The 19,675-nt window shown below is 44.1% G+C and overlaps 1 protein-coding gene across 2 annotated transcripts in view; it reads right to left on the bottom strand.

The window, feature by feature from the left end:
• Positions 1 to 19,675, bottom strand: part of LOC135507602 (teneurin-3-like) — a 462,717-nt gene that overhangs the window by 327,309 nt on the left and 115,733 nt on the right. For both annotated transcript variants that reach the window (XM_064927148.1, XM_064927149.1), the window contains exons 3-4: positions 13,550 to 13,944; positions 4,898 to 5,179 (exon numbers count right to left, since the gene is read on the bottom strand). In XM_064927148.1, coding sequence (XP_064783220.1) covers positions 4,898 to 5,179; positions 13,550 to 13,805 — 538 coding nt within the window. In that variant the 5' untranslated portion in view covers positions 13,806 to 13,944. The remainder of the gene's footprint in view (positions 1 to 4,897; positions 5,180 to 13,549; positions 13,945 to 19,675) is intronic.

Genomic DNA, 19,675 nt, shown 5'->3' with positions numbered 1-19,675 from the left:
AAACTACTCCCAATATAAGTGAACCCCAAATCAATGTAGTTCTCATCATATTTCCGCCTCTTCGATGGTCCAACGTCCCTGTCTGTTGTTCGGTGCTTTCCCGAGTAAGGGGGCAGTAGCTCTTTGGCTGCATCAGATTCACAACTGTCAGCGTCCATGCTAGCTGGGCTAACAACAAATGTAGAATTACTGATGTAGCATTGGATGTGCTCGTGGAAGCAGAACAACTTGTGTCGTCGACAGGTGCAGGTGTAGTACTGCTGGTAGTAGCAGTACTACCAGTAGAACTAGTGTCACATTTGTCTTAGGAATGAGACCAAGGCGCAGCGTGTGTAGAGTTCCACATATTTGAATAAACTGAAACTCACTAAACAAAACAATAAACAACAACCAAAACGTGACGCTATACAAAATAGTGCTGACAGGCAACTACACATAGTCAAGATCCCACACCAGAAAGTGCGGAAAAAGGGTTTGTTTTCCGTCTGCGTTTTTAAGATGGGCCAGCTGAAGGCAGACAGCAGGGAGATAGAATGATGGAGTTTGGTGACTCCACTGAGGTGTTCCAGTGAGCTGTTTGTTTGATTGGCTTCTCCCCAGACAACTTTACAGCCCAATCCACAAGAGACGTGAGAAACAGAAGAAGTGTGTGCGGTCAGATCTCTTCTTTCTCTCGTCCATGTTCTCTCTCTCTCTCTCTCTCTCTCTCTCTCTTTCATGCCTAACCCGGTGCCTGTCTCCTGTGGCTCATGGCGGGTGGCAGGCGCGGTACTCCTGGGTACCGGTGGGCACGAGGGGTGTTGGGGCGGGCAAGGAGGGCGCATCCTCATCTCAGGTTCCCCCAGGAAGCACAAACTCCAGAGACGTCTCTTTTGTGTTCCGTCTCTCTTTCTCGCTCTTTGTTTTCTGTCTCCTTCTCTTCCCATCGTCTCCCAACCACAACAAAGAACCACACAGCAGAGCACGGTGCTCAGGTGACTCCTGTGTCCTCCCAGGGTTTCGTCTCGGTTACAGAAGCGCTAGTCACAAGACACGGAGACGAAGGCCAGGGAGTAGGGAATAGGGACCATGAAAACTTTTATCCTATTTTGTTCTGGTCTGGTGTGTATTTGCTTGATGCCATATGGGTTCTTTGTTAAAGTGGGAAAAGGCAGAAAGTAAAAAAAAAAAGGCCAAAAGAGAGAGGAAAACTTCCCCGAGGAACAGTAATGAAAAGAGGAGTGTGGACGGAGGGACGGAGGGATGAAGGCCTCTCCTTCCTCCGTGGTTGGTCACAGACCGCATTACATTATCCTGCCTTTATCCCGACTATCCTAAATGGAATTAGTTCCTGGAATGTTTGAAGTTGTCGACGGTCTTCAGGCAGAGTAGAGCGGGCGGGTCCCCCCGTCGTGTAAGCACAGGGACCCTAATGTCTTACAGTGAGTGTGTGTGTGTGTGTGTGTGTGTGTGTGTGTGTGTGTGTGTGTGTGTGTGTGTGTGTGTGTGTGTGTGTGTGTGTGTGTGTGTGTGTGTGTGTGTGTGTGTGTGTGTGTGTGTGTGCCTGTGTGTGCCTGTGTGTGTCTGTGTGTGCCTTTGTGTGTGTGAGAGCATGTGTTCATGTGCTTGCGTGTGTGTCGGTCGGCTGATGAAAAGCTTCAAAAAGTGGACCTCTTCAGCTTTTGATTTTGCTTCATTCGGATCCCCATTAGCTCTCGCTGAAGCAGCAGCACCACTTCCTGGGGTCGACAAAAACCTCAAACCTGACAAGTAACAGAACACTGATACACTGACAGACAAGGACAGTGGCACAAATGTAAAATACAACGATGTACAGAAAAGGAGCGGGAAGGGAGTTCCATGGTCAGGGCTCTGTATAAGAGACCCCTGGTGGTATGTCTTGCGTGTCTGAGCTGAATGAATTTTGATTATACAGATCATCTGGAATTTTCCTCACAGTAATATTTCTCCTGAAAGCCAGGAGAGAAGCAGTTAATCACTGGTGAACCCTGAACCGGGAACGACTGGCCTGCGTGTTGTTGACGTTAGTTCTGTGTGTGCGTTTCAGGGCGAGGTGTGCTGCTCTGCTCTGGGCCAGCTGCAGCTTTGTTAGGTCTTTCTTTGCTGCACTTGACCATATTACAGGACAGTAATCAAGATGAGACAAGCTCAAAAGCCTGAACAACTAGTACAGTTGACGTTCGTGTCAAAAACGCAGAACGTGTTTTTAGAACAGACATCGCTCTCCCCATCTTCACAACAACTTTGTCAATATGACTTGACCATGATTATTGACCTTCCAAAATCATACCTAGGAGTTTATCTTCCTACAATTCTCAATGGGCACACCATTTATACACAACTCCAGATGAGGTTTAGGTCTTAGAGAATGTCTTGAACCAAATACAATGTGTTTAGTGTTAACTGTTTTTAAGACCAGTTTATTATTGAATACCCATTCTGATACTTGCTGTAATGCCTTGTTTGGAATTTCAATGACCTCACCAGCTTTGGGTGCTGACAAGCTTTTACCTTGAGACGGAGCGAAGGACAGAGGGAGGGGTGGAGAAGAAAACCAAACAGTGTGTCAATCGTTTGGACACAGTCTCTTCCACGCCTCAGGCTACGTGAGACGCCAAGCACATGTAAACAGGAAGCCTTTTGACATGGCTGGGGAAGGGACAGGAGAGAGTGTGTGTGTCTGTGTGCGTCTTCGTGTGTATGTGGACGTATGCCTTTAAAGTGAATAGAGCAGGGGGGTCCGTGGCCCAGCAGCCTTGGATTTCACAGCCCCCCCCTACTTCTGAGAGAGAACAGTTACCATCTTTATCCTTTATTCTGTTCTCGGCTGGATCTTTAAACTAAAAATTCCAGGTGCCACCACAGTGTACTCGCACACCCACGCTATCCACACCACTCTGTTTAATATCATGAGCTCTTTCTAGTCTCTGTGCAATCTGTGCATTTTGCAGGGCCACACCTGTCACTGGTTAGCTGTTAGCTGGGAAACTGGAACACCTACAGCATATGTCCTAGTTTAACGAGACAACTGCAGATTCACTGCAACACTGTTGAACACCAGACCTAAACAATGGCCAGGCCTCAATGCAAACATGACACTCATAACCTGTCTGAGAGGCATATACACACACATATACCCCCCCCCCCCCCCCCCACACACACACAGCTGAATTCCTTTTCCTAACATCAACTATTTTAAGACAAAATCTATTCCAACCACTACTAATTTCCTCCTAGCTGGGCCTGTCTATACTCTGGGGAGTGCAAGCTCACATTCTAATGGCATTTAATATATAAACGCACAACTTCAGCACTTTGGTTTTTTTTGTTTCTTAATGAAGCCAAAGAGGTGTTAATGAAGGTATAGGAACTCCTAATGGAAGTGGTTAGGTAAGAGCTTTATATCACTAGAACCGCCGGGATTCCAGTCCTAGAACAGCTTTGTAACGTCTACATTTTAAAGGTTAGCCCAGCACCTGTAAGCCGAGGTGTCTAGAGACAGACTAATGAATGTAGTTTCATGAAGATGCAGGTAAAATTTTGATCGTTAATTATGTTCATTAAAATATTTTTAATTTCATGTTTTTAAAGGTACAAATCTGACATTGTCAGCTGGTTTTTTCTTATGTTGTTATTTTCTTACTCCCAATAGTTTGACACATTGCCATTCCATATTGATGTGAAGAAACAGAACTAAAAATGATTAATAACATTTGTGGGTGTCAGAGCAATGCAATAAAATGCTTTCAAAACTCGATGGTGTAGAGTGCCAAAGAGTGCCATAAAACGCCACCTGTCACACAAGTCCTCTTTGAAAAATAACACAAAACCAAAAAAGTCATGGTCGCTCTGAGAGAGGAGATGGGGTGAGAGCGATAGAGGAGCGAGAGAGCGAAAGAAGAGTGTTGCTCCTCCTCCCGTTCAAATCTCACACGTTTACTTCAAACCACCAAGGCCTGCTAATTAACCATTGTGTGAGCTCACCCAGGCAGAGATACACTCCGTCCACTGGGCTAGGTGAACCTGAGAGAGAGAAGGGGAGAGACTGGGTAGGTGAGGAAGACAGAGAGAGAAAGAGAAAGGGCAGATGGGAGAGAGGAGTGCAAGGATGGAGCTGATATAATGGCTGTGAGGGAAAGGGGTAAATGTGGGAGAGAGAGAAAGAGAGAGAGAGAGAGAGAGACAGAGAGAGAGCGACAGAAAGAGAGAGAGAGACACACACAGAGAGAGACAGAGAAATACAGGGAGGGACAGAGACAGAGTCACAAAGCTATATGTGATGGCGCTCTAGGGGCCACCTGGGGAAACTTAATCAAAAAAAGGTTGGCAGCTCGGAAGAGAGAGGGAGCAGAGGGGAGCAGAGGGCAGCGGAGGAGAGGAGAGGGGGAGTAGAGGGCAGCGGAGGAGAAGAGAGGGGGAGTAGAGGGCAGAAAGCAGGTGACAGGGTTCTCTCTCTCTCTTCACTTTCGCCTTCAGAACAAAGTCAAACCCTGAGTGTCATAATCCAACAGTCTGTCACCACGCCTTGGGGTTAACCCTACACCTTCACCAATCAGTGGGCTTCAATGAACATGCCGACATACACTTACAGTACACACTCACACTCACGCTAATTCTTGAGTTCCCTCAAATTCTCTCATTGTCAAGTTCACAGCTGCATCTTCTCAAGTGAAGTGGTCACAAGAGGAAAGGAACGCTGAGCGACACCAACTCTCATTCAACATTCTTTCCCAACAACCGTGTTTCACCGATCCCTCATTGTCAGTGGACGTGTCGGGGAGTGTGCACGAAGTCGAGCCGTGCACGCTCCTGTCCTATAGGTGGCCCGAGCCAAGGAAGGAGAGATAAAAGAGAGAGCTAAATAAAAAGGTGTGTTGTGCATACCGACCGGACTCACCATTATCGCTGTCCGACTTGTTTTCGTGCTCTGTGTCGGTGAGGGTCAGAGCCGAGTTGGACCGGCTGGACAGGCACGAGTTCCGGCCGCCAGACTTCACCCCACGGCCCCACAGCCGCATGGCGCGCTCCGGTGACATCACGCCCTCGTTCTCGGTGTCCACGTCGGAGCCGGCGCCAACCGAGTAGCCGCGGTGGGGGAGGCCCATCTCGGAGCAGAAGGCCAGGCCGCGGCGCGTGGACGGCTCGCAGATCCCCAGTTGTCTCAGGTTGAAGTTCTGCCCTGAGAGGAGAGGAAACGAGGTAGAAGTCATCAACACTAGAACCCTGAACATGTATACCGGTTACTAAATGTCTTCCAAATGAAAAACTAGTGCCCCTTTACAAGACAATACAGGAAGTACAGAGTAGAATAAAGGGAGTTTTGAGAGAGGAGAGGAAACAAGATGGAGGATCTTAAAGACTCTTCCACAAAGAACAAGGTTGAGGACATCAACAGTTTCAATAAGAGAGGCGCTGGAGTCTTTTATTCTAAATGTCAAGTATTTCAGAGATATTTAAGAGAGCTAGCAATTTACCAGGGAGAACAATTCAGTGGCCTTTTACAGGAGAACACAGTGAGTACAGCTGATCTAACTTGACAGTAACTTGGCAATAAAGACAAAACACCTTGAACCCTGTCACTAACAGATCATCTGTCACATTAAAACCTCTTCCTGCCCTATATACAGGTGATGGGGGCGAAAATCTATTCAGTTACATATTGGGATGTTATTTTTGACGATATCATATTGTATCGTTTTGAATATCGCAATATTATTTTTTACGCTAGATGGCTGTACCTGCACCAAAACTTTATTTCCATAACTGATTTTGTTTTCTCAAAATGTGTTTTCTCCTGGTTCTCTCTTGTCTCTCTGCAGCAGACATATGGGGAGCAATATGTTTGGAACATCAAATCACAATAAAATCACAGTATCAAATCGCAATACATATCGTATCAGCACTTAAGTATAGTGATTATATCGTAACTTGAGGTCCCTGGTAATTCTCAAAGCTAATATCACACACCCCCCCAAGGCCCCTCTGACCTCCAGCCTCCCGACCCTCAGATCCATCCTATCACTGAAAACCAGACAGACAGACCCCCTCCCTCCCTCCCCAACCTTAGTTGTATTTGACCAGTGGCAGATGGATAGATAGATGGCTATTTAAACTGAGCAAGAATATAAACGCAACATGCAACAATTTCTACAATTTTACTGAGTTCATATAAGGAAATTCGTCAATTGAAAGAAATGCAATAGGCCCTTGTGTATGGATGTCACATGCCTGGGAATACAGATATGCATCTGTTCGTCACAGATACCTTTTTTTAAATGTAGGGGCGTGGATCAGAAAACCAGTCAGTATCTGGTGTGACCACCATTTGCCTCATGCAATGTGACACATATCCTTCACATAGAGTTGATCAGGATGTTGATTGTGGCCTGTGGAATGTTGTCCCACTTCTCTTCCATGGCTGTGTGAAGTTGCTGGATATTGGCGGGAACTGGACCACGCTGTCGTACACGTCAACCCAGAGCATCCCAAACATGCTCAATGGGTGACATGTCTGGTGAGTATACAGGCCATGGAAGAACATGGCCATTTTCAGCTTCCAGGAATTGATTAAAGATCCTTGTGACATGGGGCTGTGCATTATCATGATGAAACATGAGGTGATGGCGGTGTATGAATGGCACAATGATGGGCCTCAGGATCTCATCACGGTATCTCTGTGCATTCAAATTGCCATCAATAAAATGCAATTGTGTTCGTAGCTAATGCCTGCCCATACCATAACCCCACCATGGTGCACTGTTTTTTTTATTTAACTAGGCAAGTCAGTAAAGAACGAATTCTTATTTACAATGACAACCTAGGAACAGTGGGTTAACTGCCTTGTTCAGGGGCAGAACCCGCTCGCCCACATAACGCCATACAACCCGCTCGCCGTCTGCCATCTGCCCGGTACAGTTGAAACTGGGATTCATCCGTGAAGAGCACATTTCTCCAGCCAGTGGCCATCGAAGGTGAACATTTGCCCACTGAAGTCAGTTACGACGCTGAACTGCAGTCAGGTCAAGACCCTGGTGAGGATGACGAGCACGCAGATGAGCTTCCCTGAGATGGTTTCCCTGAGACAGTTTGTGCAGAAATTCTTAGGTTGTGCAAACCCACAGCTTCATATCAGCTGTCTAGGAAGCTGGTCTCAGACAATCCTGCGGGTGAAAAAGGCAGATGTGGAGGTCCTGGATTGGTGTGGTTACACGTGGTCTGCGGTTGTGAGGCCGGTTGGACGTACTGCCAATTTCTCTAAAACGACTCTGGTGGAACGTTCTGCAGTCAGCATACCAATTGCACGCTAAATCAAAACTTGACATCTGTGGCATTGTGTTGTGTGATAAAACTGCACATTTTTTTGTGGCCTTTTATTGTCTGCAGTACAAGGTGCATCTTGATTTACCAAACAGGTGGATGGATTATCTTGGCAAATTAGGAAAGCTCAGTAACATGGATGTAAACAAATCTGTGAACAAAATTTGAGAGAAATAAGCTTTTGGTGCATATGGAAAATGTATGGGATCTTTTATTTCAGCTCATGAAACATGGGACCGACAGGCATTTGGACTGGAGATGTTGAGCAAAAAATATCCTGCATGGGCTTAAAAAGAAAGAGAGAGAGAAAATACAAACAAATCCTGTGCTGACTTTTTTTTCCGTGATGGGGATTGGTGGGGTGCAGTATCAACTGGCCTGAAATCCCCAGTGAAAACACACTGTAAACAGCACTAGCTCCTAGAAGTCCAAAAAGGGGACTATCAGGTTTCATCTGACTCTCAGATAACTGCAGGGGCTTAACATTCTGTTACCCAGGATCCCACGCTGGACTCCCAGCACCGGCCGTTGTATCTTACCACGACCATGCCTGACTAGCTAACAACATGCTAGCAGTTAGCAACCCCCCCTATTCTACAGCACTATAAGACCAACGCCCTAATGGAAAACTCTCATTATCAAACGGAGGGAGACACCCTAAACTTTTATTTTATGGAGCCCCCTGAAGACTAAAATCACCAGTAATTCAGATAAAAAATGTGTTTAATTTAGCAAATCTGTTCCTAAGCATTCCCACAAATAGAAGGGACACACGTGATCGTGTCTCAATGTAATCCAAGTTATGAAATGATTGTTATTTCAAATCCAATCTCTTTTAGGGATTAGTTGTCGTCAATTTGTTCAATGTTAATTATTATTACTAATTATGGTAATTAGGTTCCGGTCACCCGACCATCGGCTGCGATAAAAATCTGCTTGTCTACCCCCTGCTCTAACGACTGAAGTAGAGCATGACGAAGCAACGAAAACGATACATACTTCAGTGAAACACGACTTGCTAAAGGCAATTTATACCGCGTTGGAGGAGCGAGCCAAACGCCTAAAGAAATATCCAACGCAAAACAAAACATCCGAAGGGGAATCTATAGTCTCCTAAAGCAAAACATATCATCGCTGAAACACAACTGAAACAACACATAGGCCTAATGCTGTAGCGCAAAATAGCACGCTATGATACAGTTCATTTTGCTTAGGCAGAGCAGAACGCATTCCGCAGCTCAAGCTGAACTCGTTAGCATAACAAAAACACGGTTCGAACCATGCTAACATAAAGGGCACTTCAGTACTGGGCACAAACTGATTGAATCAACGTTGTTTCTACGTAATTTCAATGACATTACGTTGGTGGAATAGACGCTGAATTGACGTCTGTGCCCAGTGGGGAGTGCTAACAAATTGCATAATGCTAAAGCAAAACCCAACAACAAAGAGCACCTTGGAACGTCCTATTGACCTAGCCACTGTTTCAGTGCAGGAGAGCACAACGACAAGCCCACAAGGTTCAACGATAAATGCCCTATAAAAGCGTTACTTGCGGGTTACTAATGTTGGCTGGCGCGTAGGAAACGGCAAACATCACTGGAGGGGCTCAGGGTACATAGCAATAATTTACAACGCATGAAGCAAATACACATAATGTCTGCAACTTATCAACTCATCAACTGAGAGAGAGAGCGAGAGAGAAATATTTGGCAGAGGTTGCTGTGTTAATGATTGATCTCATATGTGGCTGCACTTTGGTTATATCTAATGTGGTAACATTATGCAGGCTGAAAGGAATGCAAGACCCACTAGTATTGTAGAAAACAATCCAGGCACAATTCATTTGCATTGCAAAAAAAAACACAAGTAAGAAGGTACAGTAGCCTAACTAATCAGTATAACGTTAAATACAGTAGATTTGGAGCCACCGAAATGATCAAATAACTGCAATCTCTATGGAAACCATTAATTGAAACTCCCCAAATTAATTTGAGAATATTTGCCAAAATATTGTTAAATGTATTAACAGATAAAAATCCCAAGTGTAGAGTACAGAGACTTAAAGTAAAAATGTTTTCCTCTTGCAGGCAGACGGAATACGGTGTGTGTTTGAGCACGTGCATTCTCGGGGAGGGGTAATGTGGTGCAGATGGGAGAGAAGATGGTGGCTGCTCTGCTATGTTGTCCTGGCAGACAGATTAGTAGTTAAGGCACTTCCCCAATCTGGTTGGTGATTTCATAAATATCTCAAGGCCTTGAAAGCGTAAAATCACTACTTCAAAGGCGACGCCGCCACCTCAACAAGACAAACGGCAACAACAGCCGTTAACAATCATATGAAGTCATCAGGGTGGAGTTAAGGACGTGTTCCACATTAAGGCTTTTATTTCTGACATACACTGACTACACATTTCATTTAGTTTAACTAATAATGAATGAAAACTTACAACATATTTCTACTAATAATAACACAAAATTAAAAATAATCATATTTGTATTATTAATAATAATATGTATAAATATTATAATTTTAGTATGTATAGTTTTACATATTTACATTTTTTCTCAACATTAATATAAAAATTCTGAATATGCCATCGAACAAAGTACTTCTTAAAATGATCTGGGAGAATATCATGTACAAACATTTCCCACATTTGTAACAAATTGTACAAGACACAGTAGCCATGGATCAAAATTAACTATTTAATTATCTGGGTCCTCATATGCCAACACAACTACAGGCATGGAATTAGAATACTATATAATTGTATAGGATCTCTATGACTACAGCCAATAATACACTGTATAATTCCTCTTAGGGCTATTAACCATTCTACTACAATTGAAGTGGCTTGCATTTTATGTTGGGGAATTTTAAAACATGATCTAATTAAAAATAGAGTCTGTGATACATAACTCATTTAGTTCCTTTTTTAACTAACGCTATTAATTTCCTGCAAAGCTAAACTCTTTTCTCTCGCTTAAAGACATTTATGTCACACTTACATTTGGATTTAGACTGCATTCCATTCAGTGGGTTTAGCTGCCGTGGTGATAGGAACGGGCTGGCTAAGAACATGCCTGAACATGTATAAACATATATATTGATTTTTTAAACTTATAAATGCTGTGAAATGTTTGTCAAAAATATTATTCCTGCCGCTATTCAGTGATTATCGTATCTCATTTAGTGACCGTATTTAGTGATAATTTTTGCTTCAGTAATAAGTTATTATATTACTTTTGAATCCTTAGATTAGTATACATTCACTCTGATAACGTGTTCTTCCAGCTTAGCTGATTTGTGGTGAATAACTTAATACGAGACGAGCTAATATTCACTATTTTTTGGGATAATGGAAAGTGTTTCACGCCCCACTACCTTTGCAGTTATGAAAATGACTGTAATATAAACGTAATACAAGTATCTCAATGAGAGGCAACTGCTTTATATTCCACAGGCCTGGGTAAAATGACCATATCAGTGACAACAACTACATATATGGCTTCTTTCGTTTTCAAATATTGAAATATTTAATGGTCGAAGATTCAGATAAATACATGCTTTATCTCATTTAGGGTAGAGTATTATTTAACTATATTTAGATTCAAATATGAAAATGTTGTTCTCAAGCGACATATAAGTCATCCTCATTGTGAATTGGTTCTGATGCATGCCATGCCCCACATGGTAGTAGAATCCAGAAGTTTCACAGCACGGTCAAATCATTGGTTGATCAGAAAAATATGAAAAATCTTCCAAATTTCCTCCGAGATCATTTACATTATGAGAAGGATAAAATATTGACTGTGAAATCTGTGGATAAAATACTGTCTGGAGCAATCTTTGATCTAGGAATAAGAGTGACTACAAAGGCTTGTTAATTACAGACATAACTAAGATAGTCACTGCAGTTCAATTAAAATTATATTAATTTTAAATGAGCACCAATTAGTGTGGCAATGAAAATGTACATGATAAGATAATTCAAGTAATGGCGTTTTTTTTTCTCTCTCCACTATTTATGAATTGTAATGAACTTCAAATTACTTTTGTTATGTTTCTGGAAAATATGGATGGACCTGGTAAAACGCTTTGCCTCCATCTTTCCACAAACCAGTTCATGTCAAGAGTTCAAAACAGTTTCAGAGATATGCGCTCGCTGTGCGTTATAAAATCTAATAATTACAAAAATCCCTGTTTTTTATTTTAGCTCTGATGGTCAACAAGTCTAATTATTCCAGTTTTCGTCCATCAAGTTTCACAAATGAATACTGTCCCGCTATTATTTCTGAAGTGACCAAACCATTTAAGGTCAATGTCAAACCCATAGAATTTGAATGAATAGAATGGGCATCCCCATTCAGGGCAAATAGGTTCCAAACCCGTTCTACCTCTTCTATTTCTATGGTGTCACCACATTAACATACAGTATAAACAAATGGTACTAGCTATATTAGCATAGCATAATGTCACCATTAGCTCCTATGAGGGCAGGTACTAAGTGAGTTACTGGGCAAGGAGACAGAAAGAGGTGCTTAGCCAAGTGGCGTGTGTGTAGTGCTTAAGTCTGTCCAGCGAACGCTATGGCCCAAAAAGTCCAGTGACCGAGTGGCCCACTTAGGGGACTAGCTCTGCCAGCGAGAGGCAGAGAGGGTGTCTCGATAATAACTTGGGGGGTGTTTATATTTGTTCTGTTACACACAAGTGAGTCGCCATTGTACAGCGCCCCTGGAGCAATTAGACTTGCTCAAGTTCACACTGACAATTTTCTATTTTTTTTTACCTTGTCTGCACCCTTCGGTTACTGGCCCAACGCGCTAACTTCAGGGCTACCTGCCGCCCCCATCTGTTAATATGGCGAGGATGTCATACATAGCCCCAACCTACCCAGGCTGTTACCCCTTTCCTTACCCCAATACCCCCATCTACCTGTCAACACATTACCCCTGGAGCTCCTTATCAGCTAGACAACCCCCAGTGTTCATGATCAACACTAACCATGCAGCTATTATATACCATTTAGCAGACCCCTCTTATCCCAAGCCACTTATAGTTATGTGTGCACACATACATTTTTACACATGGGTGGTCTCGGCAATGGAACCCACTATCCCGGTGTTGTAAACGCTACGCTCTACCAGCTGAGCTACAGAGGACCAGCACCGAGTGAGATACCAACCAGAGAGGTAATGAGAGTTCTTCTTTTTGGATTGAAACTGTAGCTACAACATGTTTTCTTCATGACATAAGTGCACTGTAAATGTAATTACACCTCGTCCCTTATCCACAGAAACGGATTCCTCATAGGGCAGGGTCGTGTCCTTGAGCGCACTTTAAATCTGAAGTAGTCTGCCCTTATCCCTTATCTAAGGTAAACATTTGAGCTGTGGCCCAGCTCGGTGGCATAAGTCAACATGGAGGGGGCCCACCTGAGGTAATCGTATGTAAACAGAGACTTCACCTCTTAGGGGCCAACCTAAGGAAGAGTTCATGCAGGTACAGCTGACCGTAACTACAGAGTAAAACCTACAGACAGCTTGAAATGGAATGGCAAAGGCACTGGTGCTCAATTGAATTTTCCAGTCCTGGTGATCATATTTACATTTTCCAGTCCTGGTGATCATATTTACATTTTCCAGTCCTGGTGATCATATTTATATTTTATAGTCCTGGTGATCATATTTACATTTTCTAGTCCTGGTGATCATATTTGCATTTTTTTCAGTCCTGGTGATCATATTTACATTTCCATGCCTGGTGATCATATTTACATTTCCAGTCCTGGTGATCATATTTACATTTCCATGCCTGGTGATCATATTTACATTTCCAGTCCTGGTGATCATATTTACATTTGACAGTCCTGGTGATCATATTTATATTTTCTAGTCCTGGTGATCATATTTACATTTTCTAGTCCCGGTGATCATATTTGCATTTTTTTCAGTCCTGGTGATCATATTTACAGTTACATGCCTGGTGATCATATTTACATTTCCAGTCCTGGTGATCATATTTTAGAGCCAATAGTCAAGGTGGTATAAGAGGTTCCGGTACTCAAGCAGTAGAAAAAAGTGCCGGATGATACTCTGTACTGGTAAGTACCAGGCCCACCTCAAGCCCTGCCTACATGGTCAGCCGCAGGGCAGCGCATTTAGAGCATGCTAGATGCCTTGCTCAAAGGCACAACAGCAGCGGATATCTAACTAGGCTAACTAGTACCTTGTCGGGTGTACTCGTCCTGTTCACGGTGCACCATCTCCTTCACTCTGCTGCTGTACAATAGTCTGGAAGAGTCCTGGTGGTCGAAGGCCTTGAGCGTCTCGCTGGAGCTGTACGACTTCTGGGTGGGTACCCTCGGTCCCGGACCGCCGCCGCCGCACTCCTCGCTGTCGCCGGACGAGCCCGTGTAGCGCCGCTCCTTGTCGCGCCTGCTCTTGGTCAGCGAGCAGTAGGGCCTGCGTTCCTTCACGTCCATACTGCCAGCATGCTTCACCGACCCCGGCGGATAGACACAAACACGGCACGGACCGGGACGCTGGAGGAGTAGGAGGGTGGGGGGGGGGGGGGTGGAGGAGGAAGGGTCCGCCCAACCCGCTCCGCTTAGGCTCGGCTACCTGGAGAGAGGGAGGACAGGGAAAGAGAGAGAGAGAGGGAGGGGAAGAAAATCAAAGGAAAAGCGTGAGACACAGCGGTCAGATAGCGCTAAGCTGTGTACTTAATCTTCCCGGGATCCTTAAATCCTCCCCACCTTCTGGAGCGTTCAGCGGTGTGTGTGTGTGTGTGTGTGTGTGTGTGCGCACACTTGCTTGTGTGAGTGTGTGTCTTGGCAGGGCCTGAGTGCATCGGAGTGAGGAGAGGCAGGCAGGAAACAGCCTTTGGGAACTGAAGTCAGGAGGGCAGGGGTGAGAGGGAGTGGGAGTGGGAGTGGGAGAGGGAGTGGGAGAGGGAGTGGGAGAGGGAGTGGGAGTGGGAGAAAAAAGCCAGAGGTAAGGCGGGGAGAGGAGGGGGGGACTTAATTGATTACGCCCGTCCCCCTGATCTGGTATGTGTCTAGAGTTGCTGATAAGTACGACACATCCATTAGATAAAAAGACCTGACTGAAAGCAAAGAATAACGTGTGTGTGCGTGTACATGTGCACATGTGTGTGTATCAAGGAGGAAGGAAGAAGAAGGGGAAAACATTTTCAGTCTTTCATTAAGCCCCGCTGCCATCGAGAATTAATCAAATCTACAGACAACATCCTGAGAAACAAAAACTAAAACGACATACTTCTAATGGAAGACAGAGGAGCAATAAACGTGTGTGTGTGTGTGTGTGTGTGTGTGTGTGTGTGTGTGTGTGTGTGTGTGTGTGTGTGTGTGTGTGTGTGTGTTTGTATATGTGTGTGTGTGTGTGTGTGTGTGTGTGTGTGTGTGTGTGTGTGTGTGTGTGTGTGTGTGTGTGTGTGTGTGTGTGTGTGTGTGTCAGAGTAATAAGCATTGCATGGAGTCCACCCGGGGGTATGTTTATTAGCCAAAAAAACTTTCTCTGCTTCTAATTTTTTAATTTGGGAATCCTGGCTGGCCCTTTTCTGGAGGTCTCCCAGAGATTGTGCTTGGTAGCTCTTTCTCAAACGTTTATTTGTTTCAGACTTCATTCGTCGTTTTTTTGAAGTTATCAAAATATTTCTTGATAAGTTTTTCCTGCGTCAGTTTTCTAAACTCGTCCCAGATGATAGCAAAGCGAGGGAGGCAGTTGGGAGGCTTGGAAGGTGGATTCTTCCTAATGAAATGGGGAGAGATGCTTCTACGGCCCTATAACATCTGCGATGCGGAGAACACAGACGGAATCATGGAATCCAGACATTAAAACGGATTTCATCAATATTTCAAAAATGTATTCAACTTAGTAGGGAATCAACTAAATGAACTGAACATGTATTAATTTGCCCAAGTTTATCATAAGACATGAACAGAATGCATCCGTGATTTGTATTACCTGTGACTTTCTGAAGGGGCAGGGAGAATTCCCCATGTATGTGTTTGTGACAGTTTGTCTAGGTTTTTACACCAAAAATGTAAATTTAAAGAGTGGTATCCTGATCTGTTTTGTTGTGGATTTACAACATCCAATTTAGTTGTTTTTCTATTTTTAAAAAGTGTGATTTTCAGAGGAAAATATTTTTTTTTTTAAACAGGAGAAAAGAGAAACCTGGAAAAACAAAATGGAGAAAACGGAATTTGGGGAAAAGGGAAGGAGGAGGGCATCAGCCTTTCTCTGCCTTCTCTCTCTCCTCACTATCAGGAGGAATTGAAGAAATGACAACGAGAGTACAGGCGTTATTTAAAGGGTACCGTTAAGGTATGCCAGGCTGCCGCTCCTGGTTGAAAAGGTTGACAGCATCATTTGCATGTTTTCCCCACACAAGGGTGTGTGTTATCAGGTCTTCCTAAGCATGGCAGTGGATAGACAGAGTATTCCACACACCAAATACAAAGATACACAATGACGACTAAAGACCTAAATGCTCACACCCCCATCCCTAGTGCATGCCTTATTGTTGGTGTTAAATTGTATCAATTTGTTTCTCTCATTTGCCCATTCTATTTCAATATGTCTATAATAAATCATGACATCTTTCCATTGGATTAATGATGCGGATTGATTGATTCCTACGTTTTTCGTGGTCATCTTAAATTGACAAATAAATCTACAGAAGTGGCATATGAGCATCAGCAGCCCCAACAACGCCCCATCATTCATGAGTATTAATACTGATCCAGTATGAGGAGAGGAAGAGCGAGAGAAAGAGAGGGAGAGACAGAGAGGGAGCGACTGAGAGAAAGACAGCTCCTCACTCTGCTGGTTTATAGTTTTGTAAAAATGTACTGAGGCAGATAGGAGGGCAGAGTGACAACTGAGTGAGTGAATGAGTAACGGAGGAAGGGAGGGAGAGGAGGAGAGGTGACTGAGCTGGGAGAAGTGCTTATTTGGGGGAATGAGACTTAGTGTGTGAATCAGATCAGCAGCAGTGTGGTGATCTGTCAGGATCAGTCAGTAAGACGGCAGGTAGCCTAGTGGTTAATGTTGGGCCAGAAAGCTTGCTAGATCGAGTCCCTGAGCTAAATAATATAAATATACATAAATAATTTAAATTCACACATAACGATATATATATATATATAATTTTTGCACACAGTCATTAGAAAAAGTTTATCAAACAAAGGATAATATAATTTTCAATGTTTACAATAATTTTCAGTTTGACTTAATGCTAATGTGCTGAATTTTATACAGAGAAAACATTATCAACGTCTCCTCTGAACATTATACGTATTTAAATTGTCAAAACATTACACTAAAACGGATTTAATCACTGAAAACAATTATTCATTCAAAACCAAAATAGGTGAATGTGAGGAATCCCCCCCCCCCCCTCCCTCCGGTGACACAAAAGAGAGTGACAACGTTCATCTGATTTGTCTGAGTCTAAATGAAATTAGGTCTGGCTGATCAAGTGCATTATTGGTCATTAAATTCCTAATTAAAAAGTGCTTTGGTTCAATGACTGGAGCCGGAGTTTTAAACGGGAAAAGAACACTGCAACACTATTATGGTAATGTGTTCACATAATAACATTAGCCAAGACGATCTCATTTGTACTTCAGTCAGAAACACAGACAGGAGAGAGTGCCGTGGTTTACACAGTTATACTTCAACAACATTTCGCAGGAAAATGTTTCAATAATTGATAGCTATGCATTGACATATCCGGGCTCCCGAGCGGTCTAAGGCACCGCATCTCAGTGCGAGAGGCGTCACTACAGCCACCCTGGTTCGAATCCAGGCTGTAGCACAACCGGCTGTGATTGGGAGTCCCATAGAGCGGTGCACAGTTGGCCCTAGCGTTATCCGGGTTTGGCCGGTGGAGGCCGTCATTGTAAATGAGAATTTGTTCTTAACTGACTTGCCTAGTTAAATAAAAGTACAAATAAACACAAATATGCATTGACATACTTGTGTGCTTAGCGACAGAGTTGAAATAGTTTGTTCTTAAAATGAAATGCTGCTGGTTCATATAAATGTCATCCTTTGATTTGTCTTTTTATCCTTCGTCTCTTGTTATGGAAACGTACAGTCGGATTCTGATCACAGACAATAAAGGAAGTAGAGATGCTGTCTGTTGTCCTACCTGTTGGAAAACACCCAAACTAAATAAAATACCCAAATTAACAATGACTAAAACCTTTCATTGTATTTGTGTGTGTTCTTAACTGACGCCAATGAACGCTGCAACAAATCTAATTAAATCCAAGTCACTCAACTGTCATTACAAAATACTAAGTAAACATACACTAAACCCGTGGGCCAACTGAAGTGAAGGGCTTTTAAACAGGTGAGAGAGAGAGAGAGCTGTAGAGTTACCGTGGTTTTACAGTGGAACAGCAGAGCAGGAAAATCCACTCCTGTGACAGGCAGGACCTACGCCAACACACACACACACACACACACACACACACACACACACACACACACACACACACACACACACACACACACACACACACACACACACACACACACACACACACACACACACACACACACACCAGCTGCAAGCTCATTCCTGTTTTATTAGTTCCCTTCTCCATGTTCTTTCAATCCTCACTATGATAAAAAGATGCAATCGTGATACCTGTGAACACACACACATACCCACACACTAACTCGGTCATATTCTCTCGAGCCAGTCAAACACCTCATCAGCAATGAACTGTGATGCTGACTGTCAGAGTGTGTTTGTGAGTCAATCTGTGTGTGTGTGCATTATGCGTGAGTGTGAAGTCATGTGGTGAACTGAGATGCCGTCTGAGTTGACAGAGAGGATTACTCCTTTTACCTGAGGCTCTAACGCACGCACACACACACACACACACACGCACGCACACCCAGGGGTTATTGGCAGGTTGTGTGTGTGTGTCTAGATGAATGTGTGTGTTCGCCCCAGGGCTGTTTACGGGGTGACCTCAGAGAGGCGCCTGAGAAAGCCTGTTGCTTCACCTCAGGGACTCTCTGCCCCCTGCTCCACAGGACACACACAACCCTGCTGCCCTCCTGTCTACACGCCACCGCCTCCGCCAGGTCCCACAGGGGCGCTGGGTTCCGCCAGCCACCTCAGGCGGTGTTTGTCCCCTCTTTCTAGGAAAGGCCATCAGGTACCACAGAGGTCTGAGCAACACACTCTGCTCATGTATGTCACATGTCATTCAGTACGAACACATAGATCAATGACTCGCAGCATGAGAGAGGGAAGGAGGATAGGGGTGGAAGAGGAGAGAGAGAGAACAAAAATGAAGAGAAAGAGGAGGGTGGGGTAGGGAGTGCAAGCAGTGAAGCAAGAGGGACAGAAACAAGGGAAGAGAGAGAGCCAGCGAGAGAGCGAGAGACAGACAGAGAGAGAGAGAGACAGAGACAGAGACACCGAGAGAGAGCCAGAGAGAGAGAGAGAGACCGACAGAGAGAGAGAGAGAGAGAGAGAGCCAGAGACACCGAGAGAGAGCCAGAGAGAGAGAGAGAGAGAGACCGACAGAGAGAGAGAGAGAGCCAGAGACAGAGACAGAGACACTGAGAGAGAGCCAGAGAGAGAGAGAGAGACCGACAGAGAGAGAGAGAGAGCCAGAGAGAGAGAGATAGATAAAGGCCAGGGACATGTATTTTATGTACTAAGAGAACAATAGGAATTCCTCCATCATTTACTACCACTGCCACCATTCACTCCTTAAAAAACACTCCCTACACACTTCTCCCATGCAACAGCTTGGAAGCATCAGGCGCTGCTATTCCACTATCCCACTGTTTTTAATGTGGCTCTTTCTTCTCTTAAATAAACACGGGATCGCTCAGTGGAATGATACAGAGCCAAGGCACAAGGCATCCTTCCCGTAATGTGAAGCAGACATGGGGCGGCTGCAATTTCTTACAGGGCTGTATTCATATAGGGAGTAGGAGTGCTGGTCTAGGATCATGTCCTCCCTATTCTTGGAATCGTAATCATTATGTTCTAAAAGACACCACTGATTCTAGATCAGCTCTACTACACTGAGACATTTTAAGAATACTGGCGCAGGCATCTTTGCCATAATGTGAAGCAGACAGAGCCGGTCGGGGTGGCTGATCTGCATCTATTTTAATGGGTTGTTCAGCTTTGGTTCAGCTCTATCTGGATCTGGTTTTCCTCACTATGCTGCGTTGCTCAGTAGTGAAACCCTCCCTGTCTGGTTCAGAACTGAAACCCTCCCTGTCTGGCTCAGAACTGAAACCGTCCCTGTCTGGCTGAGAACTGAAACACTCCATGTCTGGCTCA

The sequence above is a fragment of the Oncorhynchus masou genome, chromosome 21, assembly GCF_036934945.1.
Source record: "Oncorhynchus masou masou isolate Uvic2021 chromosome 21, UVic_Omas_1.1, whole genome shotgun sequence".
In the NCBI taxonomy this organism is placed as follows: domain Eukaryota; kingdom Metazoa; phylum Chordata; class Actinopteri; order Salmoniformes; family Salmonidae; genus Oncorhynchus; species Oncorhynchus masou.
Note: the sequence above shows the minus strand (reverse complement) of the source record. Positions and strands in the feature narration are given on the sequence as shown.